Here is a 17,203-nt window from a genome sequence, read left to right on the forward strand (position 1 = left end):
CATTACTCACTCATCAGGAAATGTCAATGCCATTCAGTTTTTAAACACTGCAATACCATCAAAGCAAGCATACAAATGGTTTACAACACACACGCACAATAGTCCTCTTGCAACGTTGTCGTAAAAGAGATTGTGTAGAGTCAACCGTTCATGTAATTCAGACTGTGGGAGTAAAAGCTTTGGCCAGCTGCCTGCGGTTCCTTGCCTAAAGAAACATACAATGGTGTAAAATATACTTTCGGCTCCACAGTGCCATATGCTCTGACACGAAAGCTTTTGGGAGCACAAAAACACAAACGGTCAGAATGCTCAAAGATTAATGCTTGTGGAGAGTGGTGTGTCATTAAATGGCTCCTTGCTTTCCCACATCACAAGTACTGTATGTGTGGGTTTGACTCAGAACAGTAAACTTTGAGCAACATCCCATCTCCTGTGCTCATACCACTGTAAGATACCTTAGCCCAACGGAGCTATGATAAATATTGCATTTTCAGAGAGATGATAAATGATTTATTCTTGACCCTGAGTTGTGTCTTTTATAAACTTATTTTTGGATGGCTTGTTTAATGGAAGAGGTCTGGTGAAATAGATCTGAAATTAGAACAGTAAATCTTCCCAACAGGTAATTTGGCTATCGGTCTGTCAGAAGTGAGCTGGGATATAATCTCTTGCCCTGGACTCGACCCTCGAGTCTCAGCTCGGTCTTCAAAGGCAGGGTTTGCTCAATAATCAGAGAGGGCTTTAATCATGACTCAATGAGGACGTCCTGTTGACCCGTAAACCACATGTAAATGAGTGCTAATAATCAACATGTCGCCGTGAAGGTGCTTTTTCCTGATTACTATGTAGATGTGAACTATTAAGCAAAAGGTGTAAAATTAAATTGTTTTGTTCTGATTAGATTATATAAGTGAAGCCTTTTTAATTAGAATGCAGATAGGAATTGATGAGCTTCAGATAATGCATAATGACAACTTTTTGCATAAAACATGAGTTAAATACTTAGCAGATTACTTCAGTTTTCAGTTGTCACAATGATACTTGCTATTAGTGGGATAGTTCACCTGCAAATGTAAATTCATTCATCATTTACTCACTTTCATTGTCTTTCCAAACCTGTATGACTTTCTTTCTTCTGTGGAACACAAAATAATATATTTTGAAGAATGTAACAGTTTTCATTAACCACATTTTTAGATAAACTGTGGAAAATAATAATAAAGGAACACACACACACACACACACACACACACGCACGCACGCACGCACACACACACACACACACACACACACACACACACACACACACACACACACACACACACATTGTACCTAATAAATACAACATTTTAAACATTTATGGCAACTTGCCCCAACCTGACATTTATGGAAAATAGTCCTACTCTTGAGCACACAATTAAAATCTTAATGTAAAATTGACTGTTGTCTTCGTTTTCAGTGTTATTTTGTTATTTTATTATCTTATTTATCCAATAAATGTTACAAAATATGATATATAGGCCTATTGAATTTTTGGATTAGAGTCACAAAAAATTACTCTATTAGCCTACTCTAATATTACTTTGATAGTGTAGTGCTTTTTAACTGGACAATAACACTTTTTGAGGGTAGATGCATATGTTTTATTTCCTTTGCCTTTGTTATGTAGTAGCCTACACACACTCATTCGCCATTACGCTCTATCTTTTTTGCTTGATACTCGAAATATGACATAATGCGCAATTCAAAGACATAATAGTGTTTTGTCGCCATCTAGTGTATATTAAGATGTGTTGCAGTGCCAGTGCATTTCTGCACTCCAGTCCTGCAGGGGACAGTAACCGTGACTATCATCTGAGAGATGAAACTCTTCTCTTTAGAGTTGACTGTGCGAGAGACTGACTATATTCTGAGTTACAGGATTCTTAAAGCATGTTGATCTTCATTAGTGTTTAAACTTTCTTTTGACCACAGTCCGCTGATACACCAGCGCTGTTTATGACTGGTTTAAAGTTTTAGATTGGCGAAAAACATGACTGCCAATGAAGACCAGGAGGTGAGACAGATACAGCTAAAGCTAACATGAGCTAAAAGATGCTCACTAAATGCATTGTGGAAGTTTTATGAAAGCTGTGTATACTAACCTAACCACAAACTTAATGAACATCTTGTTTATGCCCACATTTCATTCTGAAATTGAATAACACTAGGCTATACAAAAAAAGGAAAGTGGTGGTACCATGGTACAGCGATGATATTACTGTATAGTGTTTCCATTTTTATGTTCCATGGTATCATATTAGGAAAATACAACGGTAAATGTCCAAAACAGGGTAATACCATGGTATTGCAGGGTTATTGACACTGAAGTGTTCTTGTCCAGATGGAGTTGGAGGCTCTGCGTTCAATCTATGAAGGAGATGACTGCTTTAAAGAGCTCAGCTCTGTTTCTTTCCAGTTCAGGGTAAGAACTGCTTCTCGACACTAATACTTCAGGTCAATGGTGTGAAAAAAGTCATAAATACACCAAATACTGTTTACTTTGACTTACAGTGATGTTTTATTTAGCCTATGCCGTACAGATAAAATGAACACTATTTAGCTACGTGTATCTATTTAGCAGACACTTTTATCCAAAATCTATCTATCTATCTATCTATCTATCTATCTATCTGGTTTAGTAAACAAGCTAGAGCAGAAGTGAAATGCGAAGTAAATAAACAAATAAATAGTAGTGCCTTGGTTTATACATTCTTTAGTGGTATAACACTCTTACACTTTTGTGATGGTATGAGATGATATGTTATTATATAATGGATTTAACTGATTACCCTATTCATATATTGTTGGTTTAGATGATATTGTATTAATAATACGTTTGCATAAAAACATATAGTATAGCACTACTATTGTACCTTGTCAAAAGTTTTTGGTAATATCATGGTACTTTTTGTGTTTTTTTCTTCTTCTTTTTTTTTTAAATTTATTTGTAGATAGGAGATGTTGATGACACTAAATCCTTCCTGCTAGAAGTGTCTTGGCCAGAGAACTATCCTGAAACTGCACCGCACATATCATTAGATACTTTTTTCAACAACAGAATGTAAGTTGTTCACAGTATAATTGTTTTAGCCTTTCATTGTGGCTAAAATGTTCTAACCTAAGTTCATAGATTGTACTTGACCAAGACATGTCAGATTATTTGCACTGGATATGTTAATATTTTTAATATACAAGTGTTCAAAAGTTTACAGAGATGGAAAAATATTTGTTTCCAGACTATTGGCCCTATTCAGTATTCTAAAGTATAAAATTAAGAATTTCTAAAAATAAATGTATCGTATTTGCAGTGTTTCCATGGCAAAAGATTAGTGATCCTTTAGTGACTGTCAAACACGAATTAACGAATTCATGTTGCAACTTTTAATTATGCAAAACTGTTACCATAAGTGAGCCTATTTTGAACTTCACTGAAAGAATGTTTAATCAGTTGCCAGGGCCACTTAAACCAGAAGCAAATAAAGGAGCAAACAGTCATCTAAATCAGACTGTACTTTGCTGTTTGGGGATCATCAACATCAGACCACATTTACAGTATCGAACTGATGTGTCAGAGTTGAATATATGCAGGTTATAAAGCATTTTTGGTTTCTTCACACCATTTAAGAAAACCAATGAAAATAATATTTACAGGTGACTGAACTATATACCTAATATAATGCTGAAAATAACGCTGTATATAAACCATTTATGTTAACTATGGCCTGAAAAAATCTACAGAGAGGTTTGAAAATTTGATAGATTTAATGCATCTTTTTCTTAATAAAAGTGTATAATATATATAGTGTATATAGTGTATAGTGTATAGTGTGTAGTGTATAGTGTATATTATATAGTGTATAATATATATATATATATATATATATATATATATATATATACTTTTAATCATGCAAAAAGAATATATATATATATATATATTTTTTTTTACTTACTGACCGCAAGCTTTTGAATGGTACTTGACATTCTATTAGATTTATATTGAATATCATATTTCATAGTGCAAGTAGGTTATTGGATTTAACAGGATTAAATGAACCTTCTAATTTTAGATCGCTGGAGACAAAGCAGTACATTCTCTCGAAGATGAGCGAACAGGTGGAGGCCAACCTCGGCACTGCCATGATGTACACACTTTTTGAGTGGGCCAAAGAGAACCAGGAAACACTCATGGAAAACCACCAGCCCGTGACAACCGCTGTGGTCTGTATTATTGACCCGCTGGGCTCTCTGAATATATTGTGCAATGTCTGATATATTTCACATTATATCTTTAAACAATTAAATCACCTCAAAAGAACAGAGTGAAGGTCTCTTGTAGTGTAGCTATGGAAACTGATTGTTCAGAATGACTTTGTCACAGCTCCTGTAAAAAAAAAAATTGAACGACTGGTATTGTTTCTCAGACCTTGATATCCAGCAGCGATGTCATGAATAATTCCACCTCTGTCAGTAAGAAGAAGAAGGACAAGAAAGAGCAACTAACCAAATCACAGAAGAGGAAACTGATTGGAAGAACAGGTTAGTATCATTGGCTAAAAAACAAAAGAAGTTTGGCTTTGTTGTTTGAATGCACACTGATGTGAATCTGCCCTTTGCAATAAACAGATAATAAGGGTGAACTACCAAGAGGTTGGAACTGGGTAGATGTTATTAAGGTAAGTTAAAATAGAATGATTTACTACAAAGCCATTTGATGCTTAAAATATAAATGCACATTCTTAAGGCCCCTGATGTACTCATGGCGATGTTCTTTTTCGTTCCTCGCTACGGGATAAAAATGAGTTTGAAATAAGTAAGCAGCGGTATATACTGTTAGCGAACATCCCGACGCCGTCCATGCTGCTGAGAGCGCGTTTAGATGAATATGTTAATATGTGCTGCACACTTTTCTCTCAATAACCAAATAAACACACTCCAAAAAAACAGCAGTGAAAAAACAACAGTTAAAAACGTTTTATAAATAAACACCTTGCGTTTATTTATATAGCATTTTATACAGTAGATTGTTTAAAAGCAAGCAGCTTTACAGTATTAAACAAGAAAAAACAGTGTCAGTGACTTAGAATTACAACTTTAATTTCTATTATAAAGCGGCTCTAAGTGTGTTCATGCTTTTACTCACGTCTAACCTCAACGGACTGAACAGAAGAAATTAGGGTTGTCAGTAGTACTAAAAATGTACCAGTAATACTAAAAAGAAAAAAAAAAGAAAAGTTGACTGTGCCAGCATTTCCGCTTATAGACGATGCTTTCAAATGTTTTCGTTCGTGTTTGGTTGAGCGCGCTCTGAGCCTCAAAGGTTAAAGGGATAGTTCTCTTTCATAGGTTCACTCAACGCTGCGTAGCTTTAAGATGCAGTGGGAACGCCGTCTGGGTGTGCCGATTGTCTGAAGCCCTTATAGAATCACTCCAATTCATTGGCTGATGGCGCGGGCGCCGCCCCGACGCTCTTACGTCGTCACATTATACAAGCGCGCGCGCCATCTGCTCCTTAGATTTCTCTGCCTTCACGAAGCGGCCATTTCATGCCCTTCGCTTTCGTTTTTTCTGAGCCGAAAATTCGGATTACAACTGTTTTCTTCGTCTTCTGCACTTCAGCGACTGGAATAAGTGGAACTCTGTTCTCCTTACAGTGAAGTGCAATGGAATATCGTCGTTGCTCTCCGCCATGTGCTCGCTTCATTGCGAGCGATGACCCTCACAGTAAGTGCGTTAAGTGTGTTAAGTGTTTGGGTTTTTCGCATGCGCGTGAGGCTGTTTTAGGATCGTCTAAATGTAAATTCTGTGACAATCTGCTTCTCAAAACCCTCCGCTCTAGGCTCGCGGTTTTTGAGAAGGAGTCATTCATTTCCCCCCGTCGCACTCCCGAGACCGCCGAGGCCTCTCGAGGATTCGCGACATGGGGTTCGGATGTAGAGTTCGAGGATGTGGAGCATGAGCAGACGGGCCTCGCCCTTTCTCTCCCTCCCTCTCCCGAGCACGCACATGGCATGCCAGTCGAGTTCGCGCATAATTATTTATGCCCCAGCCCGGGAGCACGCAAGACGGTTTCTTTCGGGCTGGAAGATGTAATTTATACTGCAGCTTCCGACTCCGAGGATTTCGGGCCTGCTTTAACCGACGGCGTTATCCAGCCTAGCGGCCAGGAAACGCAGCCTACTGCGGCTTACACGGAGCTTATGGACGTGCTTTCGCGCACTACGGAGAATCTCGCTATCGACTGGCCAGACGAGCCCTGCGAGTCACAGTCGTCTAAACTCGACGAGAGATTTCTTAGTGGCCCTAATTCTAGGCCAGAGCTTAGAAAGCTGCCCTTTTTCAGTGATCTGCATCACGAGATTTCCAGATCCTGGAAGCAGCTTTTCTCTGCTCGTCTGACAAATGCGGCAGCCGCTGACTTCACCAACCTTGTGGGTTCTGTGGAGCAGGGTTATTCCACCATTCCGGCGGTCGAGGACACGTTAGCTAATCACCTCGCTCCATCGTCTGCGCCGTCATGGAAGTCGCGTCCCCTCCTTCCTTCTAAAGCGTGTAGGACTACTTCCTCCCTTATCGGGAAATCCTACATGGCAGCTGGTCAGCTACACACTATGGCCATTCTTCAGGCCTACCAGGCGGACGTCCTGAAGGAAATGGACGAGGGAAATGGAGTGACTCCTGAAGCTGTCAAAGAACTTTGTAAAGCCACGGATCTGGCCCTAAGAGCCACCAAGCACACCGCACGCGCTGTAGGCCGTTCTATGGTGGGTGCGGTTGCCGCGGAGCGCCATCTATGGCTTAAAACGTAAGAGCGTCGGGGCGGCGCCCGCGCCATCAGCCAATGAATTGGCGTGATTCTATAAGGGCTTCAGACAATCGGCACACCCAGAGGGCGTTCCCACTGCATCTTAAAGCTACGCAGCGTCTCGTTCCCTATTCAGAGAACATAGGTTACATCAGTAACCAGAGACGTTCACCCAAAAATGAAAATTCTATCATTTACTCTTCCTTATGTTGTTCTGAACCCGTTGAATACAAAAGAAGATATTTTGAAGAATGTTGGTAACCGGACAGTCAACGGTAGCCATTGACTTCCTTTATTTTTTCAATGTCAATGGCTACTGTCAACTCAATTAAAATCAATTACTGTATAAGTACTGCTCCTGTTTGTTTGTCACTAACACCCTGATGAAGGCCAGTGGGCCGATACGCGTTGGTGTTTTTTAAATTTTTTAGCCCTCTAATAAAGACTTTTGTATTACTTTTTGTATCCACTGAGTGCCTGGACTTGGATTTTTTCCTACGTTTTTTTCAATTATTACCCTTCCAAGAGCACCGGAGGACACAAGGGATTTCAGCAGCGCTCCAGTTCCCTTTTGTTCAGGCTACTGTCAACTGTTTGGTTGCAGACATTCTTCAAAATATCCTCTTTTTAGTTCAACAGAAGAAATAAACTCACAGTTTTGGAACAACATAAGGAAGAGTAAATGATAGAATGAAAATTTTTGGGTGAACTAACCCTTTAACAGTGTGTTTTTATGCTCAACAGTGTTGAGCATTGTAGCCAATCACAAACATATCTGTCAAGCATGTGAACACAATGGCCAATCAGAGGGGCTAGTCAGTAAGTTAGTCATAACACAGCTATAAATGCAGGGTTTTTTTAACATGAGCTGCACGCTCGTGAATCCTTTCATTACAACCAACAAAGTGTAAACGCAATGCAAATAAGAGATTGATTGTACATTTAAGACAGCTTTTTTATTATAAGTTGAGTTTTTTTGCGAGAGTGCAGAATTCAGTGAGTTTGCGCTTTAGAGATTGACAGCTGTAGTGATTATAAACGGAGGGCTCTTCTCTTGCTTTCTGTTTATTATCCATTCACAATCAAGTTTAGTTTTTCATGCTGATAAGTACACTGCAAAGTTTCTGGATTGACAACCGTATTTAAATGCATGATTGAATCGGAAACTGTGATGATTGAAGCTGGTGTGTGGTGGGCGTTCTGGCACAATATGGCTGCCGTCGCATCATCAGTGGATGCTGCACATTGGTGGTGGTTGAGGAGATTCCCTCCTTCCATATGTGAAGCGCTTTGAGGACCCAAAAAAGCGCTATATAAATGTAACAAATTATTATTATTATTATTATTGACAGTGATAACCAATGGATGAGACAAAATGGGACCACACTTTTTAGAGTACTTATTTCAACAGTTTTTGCTCTGGTTCTGAAATTGGTACAGTGAGCCGCAAGATTTTACTAGCAGTGGTACTGACTACTGAAATTTTGGTACCGTCACAACCCTAGAGGAAATTAACTGGAGAAGGTTTCTACGTCAAAGAAGGCGGAGCCTCAGAGCCACACCTACCTATTACGTAATCGCCATGGACCAGTGGTAGCTCAAATATGTTTACTTAATATTCAGCAATATTATTGATCTGACTGTACTGACGCTATTGTATGAGATGTGAACTGAGCTGGACGATGACATCACTATTTTCTGCAGAACTGCTTTATAGATGAAATGAACTAATAATTGATGATCTTTACAACGGAACTGAATCAACACTGAACTGACTTCAGCTGAACAACAGCCTAAATGTATAATTTTCCTGTTATCACTGTAAAGCTGCTTTGAAACTATCAGTATTGTATAAAGCACTATATAAAATAAAGGTGATTTGACTTGACTTGTTTACCGGCCAGTGCGAACTTTTCCGGAAAAGCTGTCAAGGTGTTTTGAACTTCCTAAATGAACACCAAACAAACTTCTTTTTGGCCTGATTTTGTTCGAAATGACGTCACACCACGTTCTTTCGCCGATTTCGCTTGAAGTATTTTCGGGGCCTTTAAACATTCAGAGACTTGTTTTATAATGTCTGTCTTTTTTCTCTTTTTGTATGGGGATCCCGACCATACGTTGCCATGTTTTCTGTTCACCAAACAGCATGTAAGCAGTTTATATTATATAAGATATAATATACAGTGGCCCAAGAAGTGTTTGGACTCTAAGGTCATACTTAAGACAAACTGTTTGAATGTTGTGACATTAGATAACAAATATCAAACCAAACAGTGTTTATTTTAAAGAAAAACGATGCAAGCATTTCACGGAAATGGGAAATTGAGGCTTTAAATAATAAAACAATAGACAGGTGGACAATAGACAAAAGTGTTTGGGCCTAGTTCATATGCTCTACTAAAGGACACCTGTGTGAACTGACTTCATACATCCACTACAAATCACCTTGGGAGCAGATGCTTTAAAGTAAACCAAAAAGTTAGTTTTAAGAAAGTGTCCAGCATCATATATTTTTATGGTGCCATTTGGTTTGATATTTTATTATCTAATGCAATGGATACATACAGATTATGTATGGCTGAAGTATTCAAATATTTGTTGGGCCTCTGTATTTTGAATGAAATATTCAGGTAATCATATTAGTGAATGGCATAATGAAACAATGTTTATAGATTTTAAATAACAATTGACATTATGAAATACTAAAACTTGGACTACTTGGAATACTACAACTCTCAAATGAATTATGTGATTCATACACTACTGTTCAAAAGGTTGGGGTCAGTAAGATTTTTTTTTTTTAATCTTTTTTTAAGTAATACTTTTATTCAGAAAGGACACATTAAATTGAAGTGACAGTAAAGACATTAATAATGTTAAATATATTTATATTTTATATTTCAAATAAATTGTATTTTGAACTTTCTATTCATCAAAAAATATTGATTTTTTTTAAAATGGCATTATTTCTTTTTTATATATATTTCACAATATTACAGTTTTTATCACATTTTTGTTCAAATAAATGCAGCCTTTGTGAGCATAAGAGACTCCTTTCAAAAACATAAAAAAAATCTTCCCAATCCCAAATCTTTAAACGGTAGTCCACGCTTATAATACTTTTATATATTTCTTGTCTTCTTTCTTGTTTTTTTTTTCTTCTATAGCTGAGCAAAACTGGAGGAAAAGATGAAGATTAGAGATACTTGAGAAGGAACGATGGATTGATGTAGTGCCGGGTGAATGTATGGATGAATTGTGTCTCTGTGCACTTGTTTTTTTGTTTTGTTTTTTATGAAAGCTGACCTGAATTCTCTTCGGCCATGATTTCAATTCACCTGAAGCTGCCACAGAGCCGATTTGACACTGAGTGGAAGGAGCTCTGCCGTCACAAAGACATGTCCTCACAGCCACAGAAGTGTGTGCTAAATTAGCTGAGCCACACGTGAACATCATGAGGCGTGTGTTAAGTAAACTAACACAGGTTGAAATGCTTGTATTTTGGAACTGGTAGAACAGTTGGGCGTCACTTAATAAAGATAACATCCGTGTGATGTGCAATTTAATTAATCTTGTGTAATGTCCTTTAAAATGCATCATGGGTAGTTTAAAGGTGGGATTCAATCTGACAGGGGTTACTAAAATAAAACAAGGTCTACGTCCGAAATCACATACTCTCTTGTGTAGGTACTTATTTTGAAATAAGTAATTACTTTACGACAGCTAAATAGTATGTTCTGTATAGTATACTGTATAAATGTGTGTAGTATGTATGTAATCTGGACGTACTACATTCAACATGCTGTCGTTATCATGTGACCTACCAGCGTCAGTTAAATCTTCTACCATGGCATCATGGGATAGTCAATTGCACATCATATGCACGCTTCAGAATCTCGCCGAAAGTAGTAGGTCATCCGGTTGCTTTTTGCATACTCTTTTATGAGTACTGTTAATTCAGACCTGCTTATTTTGTCACATACTGTTTTTCATTCTTTACAGTAGGGAAGTATGTGATTTTGGATGCAGCCAAGTATTATTTAGCTGGTCATGTGATCTCAACATGGCAGCTCTCTGTTATAAGCCTCCCTCTGTCAAAAAAGATTATGGGGGTAATATTTTATTTTATGGGGGTATATATGTGTTTTTTTTTAAGAAATAAAGTGTTTTAAAGCACAGTCTTTGTAGATAAAACAGTGCCATTCTTGTTAAATGTGAAAACACTGTGTGCGAGAGCATATGTCAGCGTAGTGGAAGGGTCTATTGCTGAATTCGGAACTGCATACTAGCATAGTACTCTTACTGCTTTTACCATAACTTTCTATGGCAAAAATAGTAAGAGTAGTATGCTAGTATTCCGAATTCAGCATATTTGCTTTTCAAAGTTGAGTATCACAGTCAAAGTGATTTAAAAGCCACAGTCTTTTCAAGCATTCTCGAAGTAGAGAGAATACTTGAAAAGACTGTGGCTTTTAAATCACTTTGACTGTGATACTCAACTTTGAAAAGCAAATATGCTGAATTCGGAATACTAGCATACTACTCTTACTATTTTAGTAAGAGAAAAGAGATAGTGAGGATTACCATCATCAACTAGATTTATTTAAAAAAAAAACATCAAGAGTTAATTATAAAATACAATATTAAAATTAAAAATGAACATTAAATGATTTGTTTCCCCCAAAACAAATTCAAGATCCATAATTTTTAGGATTGTATAGAATAGGGGCATTCTATTGAATTATTTGTCTATAACATTTAATAGGGTTTAATTTTCTTTTTCATAATAAGAATTAAGGATTTTTGCTGCGATTATTTTGGAAGATGCTAGTATTTGCCATGCAGAATATAGAAATTCACAACACTTAAAGGAAGTTCACTTAAAACTGAAACATCTGACATCATTTACTCACACTCAGGCCAAACCTGTATTAATTTCTTTCTTATGCTGAACACAAAAGAAGATTGAAGAATGTCGGTAACCAGACATTTCATGGACCCCATTGACTTCCATAGTAGGAAAAAAAAATACTACGGAAGTCAATGGGGCCCACCAACTGTTTGGTTACTGACATTCTTCAAAATATCTTCTTTTGTGTTCAGCAGAAGAAAGAAATTCATACAGGGTTGAAACAACTTGAGCGTGAGTAAATGATGACATAATTTTCATTTTTAAGTGAACTATTCCTTTAAAGCGCAGATGCCGACTCTAGACTTTTTCCGGGTTTCCTCTTCCTCTGTGTTGCGCTTGTACACATGTAGAATCATGCTGCCCCCTGCAGGACTGGAAACGCACTATCTGCATGCATGCAAACCAACACCATGCGCAGACAGGACAATTTTGTACGTCCAAGTATCTTTACAAACGCCTTTTGTCCTGGGGATTTTTCTACTTTCGAATCCGAGTAACTCAAGTCCACCGGACCTTGTGGGTAACAGCTTTGAGCATTGCTGTACGGGGTTGCAACTTTAAGAGTGGGATGTCCCTCATCATAGCAGTGATAAGAATGAGGAAACACCAGTAGCCGTGAATGTAAGCACAGTGCAAAGCTCACGAGTCTGTGGACACTCCAGTCCGTGTCCGAGTTCATCTGTGGACGACAGAACGTCGGTCACACCGGTGGGCCGATGGCAGATTCCACCACCGCGTCACGTAAGTACCCACTGGGCAGATCGATTCATTCCTTCTTCGGGCAATTGATAATCACGCATCCACACACGCCTGTATTATATCAGTATGTTTGTGGCGCACTTGGGTGAATGCTGGGGGTCCTTTGCGCAAGGTGCGTCTGTCTATCATAAAGTTATGATGACCTGGCATTGCTCGCGACCCAGCACGCGCCGATGCTGCCGCATGTCCGACGCCGAGGATCGATATTTTGGATTTTTTTTTAGGTCATATCTTGCGAACAGATTTGTTGACATTAGAAATTGCACTGCTCAGGCTGCTCTTTCATATCTCAGGGGACTTAATTGAGTTCTCAATTATGTTTAATTTTTCTATCAACTCCTAAAATGTGTTTAAAGGAACTAAAATTTAAACAGTTGAAGTCAGATATATGAAACAGCATTAAAAGCAGCTGTAATTAAGCGGTATATCACACGCGAAAGTGTGTTGTTATTGCTTTCAAACAGTAGTTCTATAAACAGTAAATAAGTATTCTTCGCTAATGAAAATATTTCCAAAAGAAGCCCAAAATAATCTAACTTTTTGTGTCACCAAGCAACATAAACTGAAAGCTGGACTGGAACAGAATATGACTGGAGCGGAGCGACCGACTCAAAGCGTTTGGTAGTCTAATTAGTGATTAATCTATGGAAGTTTGTTTCCGCAAAAAATAATTATCTGGCAACAGTGCCGAAATTAATTTGTAGTGGTCAGATGGTAGCAGCTCTCAGCCCAGCTTACAAATTGTAATAACGAGCTCTATGAGGACATGAACACTTCGTAAAACGGTAATTGCGATATGTCGTGAACGCACATTTACTTCGTGATCGTTAAAGCTACACTGTGTAGGATTTTCTCCCATCTAGCGGTGAAATTGTTTATGGGTGATTCCGTGAAATCGGTGCCTTTTGCGTCCCTTACAAATATTCAGTTCTAATGTTGCTTTAACAACAAATAAATGTGTCATTTAAAAAACTTAATGTTACTATAGATCATATGCATCAATATAAGACCAGGTAAAAGCCAATAAAATATAATTTTAAATAATTAAAATCACATATTATATGCTATGGGTAAGGATTTTGGCCTGTCCCTCACTATGGTTGTTCTTTTTCAACAGGACTTCTCATTTGTAAAATCTTGGTAAAATGAAACAATTTTCACAATTTTATATTGTCTCAAGTGTAATCTCATTGTTAAGCAATGATTTTGACATAAATAGATATATTTTCTTAGAAATATAAGTAATTTTATCACTGTCCCCTAATTTCATATCAGTCCTGTTACTAACACCAAAACCCCCCTATAAAATAATGGTACAAACCAGAAGTGACATAATTTCAAGGAAGTGACATCATTTAGAGCAAGTGGATTCCACAGTGTAAGCAAGGGTAATTTTCTCTCTTCTTAAATATTCTATTTTTCATGTTTTGTCAGGGTTGTTAGAGAGGGGTCGGCATACAACATCAGTCCTGTTACCATTTTTTAAAGTGTACATATAAACAATTATTTATTAATCCTTCTATTACCAAAATCTAGAAGTAATAACCTTTCAGATTACATACCATGTGCCTTTCTGACATTGACCTGTTAGCTAGAAATTAGCATATTAGCATCAAATCATCAGTCCTGTTACCATCAGTCCTGTTACTATACCAGAGCAATAGGGGGCATAGATTCTAGCCCAGCTGCATAACTAGGTCATAGACGGTGTATTTGATATTTACATTCAATTGCAATTTAAGGATTAGTACAACAACTCAGGGACATAGACATTTATAAAGGTTATTTTGTGTATTTTTAAGCTAAAACCAGCGACATATGAGTCAGCAGCATATGAGCATCAAGCACATGCTGCTTAGTACCATTGTTTGTTTCTGCATCGTTTTTTCATTTGTATACAATGCACCTTACTTTGTACTTTGTCTTATTTGCATAGAATTAACACCACTTAATTTGTTATACACTTTTACAGTTGTTAGTAACATGTCATTAACTGCAGCTGAGAAGCAACGGCACTATCGCGCACGTAGAGACCAGGATCCAGAGAGGAGGGAAAGTTTTTATACATTTTATACGTCCAAAGTTGATTTAAATCAACCAAATGGTTTTAAGTCAGTTATTTATATCTTTTGCTGTATTGTGTCAGTAGGAAATATCAGTTTACATTTTCAAACATTCTTTTTGCCATTAACTGTAATAATCCAGTGAGATTTGTGTATGCACAAGGAGTCTGACAACAGCCGGTCTGATCTGATCTCACCATCATCGAGTCCATCATGAAAAAACAGAAGAAACTGAGAGAGACTAAATCCAGAAGAATATCTCCAAGACGTTTGAAGAAACCTTCCTGCAAAGCTACAGTACTATGAAAAGTACTGCACTTGTGTTAAAATGCTGTAAAGTGAGAATGCTTTCAAAAATAAAACTTCTATTAACTAATTCAAATCAATATGGTGTAACAACCATTTGCATTTAAAACGGCTTTTGTCCAAGTACACTTGCGCATAGTTTTTCAGGTAGCTTTTCAGGAAGGTTTCTTCAAGCATCTCGGAGACATTCCCGCAGTTCTTCTGGATTTAGTCCATCTCATTTTCTGTAATTCTAGATTACCTCCCATATGGAAGCAGATTGTCATGGCCTAATGTTCCATAGGTGACTAGTACATAAATAAGTTCATAACTCTTGTCCATAATGCATGCAATTAACTGCAATGGCAAACAATAGGTGACTAAAGACCCTCTTGGTTATTGAGAGCTCAGTCCTGTTACTGTCATTAATTTGATATTTTAAAAGAAAAATGACATTTGACAGTCAAACAGATCTCACCATAGTAACATGTACTATACTGCATTTTGGACAAGACCCTTTTTAAAATAAATGTCTTGTCAAAGTATAGATATTTCTTAATTGTAATGTGATGTCATCCCTGAAATAGGACATTTTTAGTAATCTGAATGGCAATTATGATATAAAACATATTTTTTTTAAATATGACATAATCTGAATGAAAAGAGGGACCAAAATACTACTTAAATATGTGCAAACTGTTGCATATTTGTAATTGGAAGTATTATATATAGTATCACTTTAGTCAGTAACAGGACTGAGGAAAATATCAAAACATGAAATAAATAAACAGTCATAAAATAATAAATGGCATAGCTTGAGATGGCCCAACACAATTTTTTGTCACGTTAAGATGTCTTGAATTAATTGGTATTGAAAAAAATCAGTTTGAAACAATTATATTTTTCAAATTTTTAAAGTTGAAAAGGCACCGATTTCGTGGAATGACCCTTATGACTACCAACTGAATATTACTTTCTAGCCCCTCCCATTCCGAGGGCGTTTTAACTCCTACGGTGGCCGTATTATTTCAAATCTGCCGGCAGTCGCGAGTAATCTCCCCCTCGGCACGGTGCCACCAGGCGGGAAGGAAGTCGACCGGAAGTTGAAGTCGGCCGGGTGCCGACATCTTGTAGCAGAACTTCACTTGCGTTAGCATCCCATTGACTCCCATTCATTTTGGCGTCACTTTGACAGCGAATAGCTTTACATCTAAGGCGTTTAAAGACTCCATTTGTCCATTATTTATTTCTAAAGATACACGACAATGTATAAAATGCTCCATTACCTTGTAGCTTATGTTATGGACCCGTAGAAGCAGTTTTTGTAAAAGTAGGCTAACGATTGCGTCATAACCACGCGACTCTCTGTCGCACACTAGAGAGATTACCGTATAGACGGGAGGAGAAGCTCGCGGGCAATCGGGGGGACGTGGAGGCAAAATGACAATATAATTAATCAGAATACCTAGCAAAAGTTTCTCCTGCTCCAAGCTTATGGACAGCTCCTACTCACACTCTCCGTCTCTGCAAGATTCGGAAGGGAATGATTCAGATTTCTCTTGGCACAGCTACTAGAAGACAGACGGGTTGCTCACGTGGTCCGTGTAACGCTTTGCTCGGTTTGAGTCTGCGCGTCAGGAAAGGAAGTGCTAAGAAATCGCTGAAAATGGGCTTCACTTGTCTCAATTGAGTTCCAATGGGGTCGCTGTGTCCATTTCTTTTACTGTCTATGGGTGCCACTGAGTGTCAAAACGCAAAAGGCAAAGCTTGAATTTCCAGGTATGTCCCTCTTTGGCTAATGTATTTTCAAGATGGAGGCGCAACGTGGCTGCCACTATAGAGCATCACAGTCCCGCCCACAGCCGGTTCCGGAAGTAAAAATTCAATACAATTTCTCCATTGACAGTTGGGATATAAGCCATAAAAACGTAACCATACATGGTAGACTTAAAACCAGCTACGGCTGTACTAAGCGATTGTATATGCTCATATAACCGCCAAAAGTTCATGGGGCACTAACCTTGTTTTGGGATAAATGCCTTTTAGTCTTGGAGAAGTACTTCATTACCCACAATCCTGAACAATCCCACAATCCCACAGTGATGCATCTGATTGGTGGAGCTCGTGTAACTGTCTGGTTAAACCCCGCGAAAGTCCGTGAAGACTGGAGATCATTAAAAAAAAACCTGTGTTTGTTGCGTTTTTTGCACGGTAGACTTATAAGTGCAATCATGATCTCCTTGGCTGCCATGATGGCTTTTCTCATGGAGGAAAACAAAAGTGTTAAAAGGGGTGAAAACCACTTCAAATCTGGTCATGTAGTTGAGTGTAGCGTGT

At 38.0% G+C, this 17,203-nt stretch overlaps 2 protein-coding genes across 2 annotated transcripts in view; both read left to right on the top strand.

Annotated features, from left to right (window-relative positions):
• Nucleotides 1-1,852: 1,852 nt before the first annotated feature.
• rwdd (RWD domain containing 4) lies at nt 1,853-10,417 on the top strand. Its single transcript, XM_084108919.1, has 7 exons — nt 1,853-2,056; nt 2,384-2,464; nt 2,994-3,103; nt 4,113-4,263; nt 4,467-4,581; nt 4,669-4,718; nt 10,015-10,417. Exons 1-7 carry the CDS (start codon nt 2,033-2,035, stop codon nt 10,045-10,047), a joined length of 564 nt encoding a protein of 187 aa, XP_083965045.1. The 5' UTR covers nt 1,853-2,032; the 3' UTR covers nt 10,048-10,417.
• A 1,708-nt stretch (nt 10,418-12,125) lies between these two features.
• The window catches only part of rell1 (RELT like 1), a 33,462-nt gene continuing 28,384 nt past the window's right edge, over nt 12,126-17,203 (top strand). The window contains exon 1 of the mRNA XM_084109278.1: nt 12,126-12,500. Within this exon, the coding sequence (XP_083965404.1) occupies nt 12,476-12,500 (25 nt within the window). The 5' untranslated portion in view covers nt 12,126-12,475. The remainder of the gene's footprint in view (nt 12,501-17,203) is intronic.

Source organism: Abramis brama (assembly GCF_963993115.1).
Source record: "Abramis brama genome assembly, chromosome: 3".
Lineage (NCBI taxonomy): Eukaryota > Metazoa > Chordata > Actinopteri > Cypriniformes > Leuciscidae > Abramis > Abramis brama.